Source organism: Austrofundulus limnaeus, unplaced genomic scaffold (assembly GCF_001266775.1).
Source record: "Austrofundulus limnaeus strain Quisiro unplaced genomic scaffold, Austrofundulus_limnaeus-1.0 Scaffold279, whole genome shotgun sequence".
Classification (NCBI taxonomy): Eukaryota; Metazoa; Chordata; class Actinopteri; order Cyprinodontiformes; family Rivulidae; genus Austrofundulus; species Austrofundulus limnaeus.
Genome location: NW_013952681.1, coordinates 779,371 through 781,660, shown reverse-complemented (window position 1 = coordinate 781,660; position 2,290 = coordinate 779,371). Strand labels below are relative to the sequence as shown.

Here is a 2,290-nt window from a genome sequence, read left to right as displayed (position 1 = left end):
TTCTTGTCCTGTCTGATCAGGGGGACAGTGGAGGCCCTCTGGTGGTTAAGACACAAAATGTATGGTGGCTGGCAGGGGACACTAGCTGGGGATATGGATGTGCTCAAAAGAACCTGCCAGGAGTTTATGGCAACATAACCTATTTTACTGAGTGGATATCAGAACAGTTACAGGTACAGTATGACGAATATTAGAAGAGCTTTTCTGTTTCACCTTTAAATATAATTATTCTATATTGTTAGACATGAAAGTGAATTTCTTTGATGGGGTATTGAAGCCATTGTAAAAAACAATGATAAAAGGATCTGGTGAGGGAGGCAAAGTTTTGAGAAAAGCTCGAACCCTGTCATAAAAGATGGACAACATGCAAACCTTCAATAAATGTTGGGTCTTTATTTAAAAATGAAATACATGTGACAGCATGTACTGTATTTATCAGAGCATCTCATTACAACAGAAGTTAAAGCCACTCTATAATCCTTGTTTTCTGAAGACAGTGTTTCTTTGAATGGTAGATATTTTCCAGATGACAGGAGCAAAATGAGAATCRCCAGAGCTGTGAAACAGGGCAGCATGCCGGGGTTAGCTCTGCAGCAGAGGGGTTTAGAAGAGATACCATCAGGACCTTGCCATTTGACTTTTCTTTAATTGAACTGCAGCTCTGCAAATGTTTCTCAGCTTGAGTCAGTTTAATATGAACTAATGTTTTTTTTATCTTCACAGAATGAATGACACTGCAGGTCCTATGAAGGCACTTTAAACCAAAACTTTGATGGAACTCCACATGAATGTATTTCATGGGTTTTTTTTAACAACACTGAAAGAAATGAATGTTGTTCCCTCAATACTGAATGTTTACATTTTGACACAATCTAGTTATTTAGTCAAGAAGCACTGCCGTGTGTGAGCCGTCACATCCAAGGATGAAGTCACGAAGTCTAACTGTGTGTGGAGAAACAGGCAGCTGTCATTGGTTTAAATATTTGCAATAACTGCATTTTGTCAAAAATGTAAAGAATAAATACGTTATCTGCAGGAAATATAAACTTCAAGTTTTTGAAGCACTCTTTTGAGCAACAAAAACAAAACAAGATTTTGAGCTASAAAGCCTTGAATATTTGATATTTTCCCTGTGAGTTAGCAAAGSTTTTTTTTCTTTCCAGCTGAAAATATCTCAATATCCAAATATTATTTGATGTTCCTTCTTTACAGTGATGTAAAATATCCTCATTAGAAAAACCTAAAAACAAGATTTAGGCCAAATATTATTGTATTGTTCTGATTATGCTCCATATGTCTGGAATAAACAGCTCCGGAAAATATTAAGAGACCATTTTATAATGATCACTTTCTGTGATTTTACTTTTTATATGTATGAAACAGCTAAACTACATATCACTTGTTTTTTAAAGGATGCTAAACTTAAAATTTTGTATTTTTATGGCAGGCAGACTGTGTAGTACCTGGTGATGATATGTTTTGGGCAAATTAGTGTGTATMTAGCATTGATCTGTATTACTGGARTGCTGGAAATTAATCTGGGAGGGGGTTCAGAGGTATGCAGCAGATTCTAGAGCAGAGGACAATGGGATCCAGACCACAGTCTGTGATGGACTCCAGTCCCTCCGACTCTGCTGACCTTCTGCAGTGTGGACTCAGTGGATGGCTGCTGTCCCTGACCTGCTCTACTGACAGCCCCTCCATCAGAAGACTTGTGGACCCTGAGAGACTCTATTTTTATGCATACCATATATTTATTGTTTTATTTTTAAAAATTTTGTGTGCAATGATTAGAGTTTTATTAGTTTTTAGTATTTTTAAATGTTTAGTGTATTTAGTGTTGAAGGAAATTTTGTAAATGACTAACTGAATTTTGGATCCAGTTTTGCATTTTTACACTTTCTGATCATTGCAGCCATAAAGGTTAAAACAGACAAAGAGTTGGCGTGTGTTATCATGTGTTCTTTCTGTCTGTGTAAATAAAAGCTGGTTATGTTCTACGTCTGACGTAAAAGAACATATAACAAATGCTATTGACAAAAAAACAATATTGCGCTAGTATTTGTGTAGATTTAAAGAAAGCATTCGACACGATTGACCACAGTATTCTCCTTGGAAAACTGAATAAATATGGGATTAGAGCAGTGGTTCCCAAAAATGGGGTCGGGAGCCAAAGTGGGGTCCCGAAACATCAAGGTGGGGTCCTGAAAAGATTTTCAGAATTAATTACATTTTTGGCTTAGTTGTTACAAAAGGATTGAGGTTAGTGTATTTAAAATGGATAAATGTA

The 2,290-nt window shown here is 36.3% G+C and overlaps 1 protein-coding gene across 1 annotated transcript in view; it reads left to right on the top strand.

The window, feature by feature from the left end:
- tmprss2 (transmembrane serine protease 2) overlaps positions 1-2,000 on the top strand; it is a 46,190-nt gene extending 44,190 nt beyond the window's left edge. Inside the window, exons 11-12 of the mRNA XM_014021129.1 lie at positions 21-173; positions 724-2,000. Of these exons, the coding sequence (XP_013876583.1) occupies positions 21-173; positions 724-732 (162 nt within the window). The 3' untranslated portion in view covers positions 733-2,000. The remainder of the gene's footprint in view (positions 1-20; positions 174-723) is intronic.
- Positions 2,001-2,290: the final 290 nt, after the last annotated feature.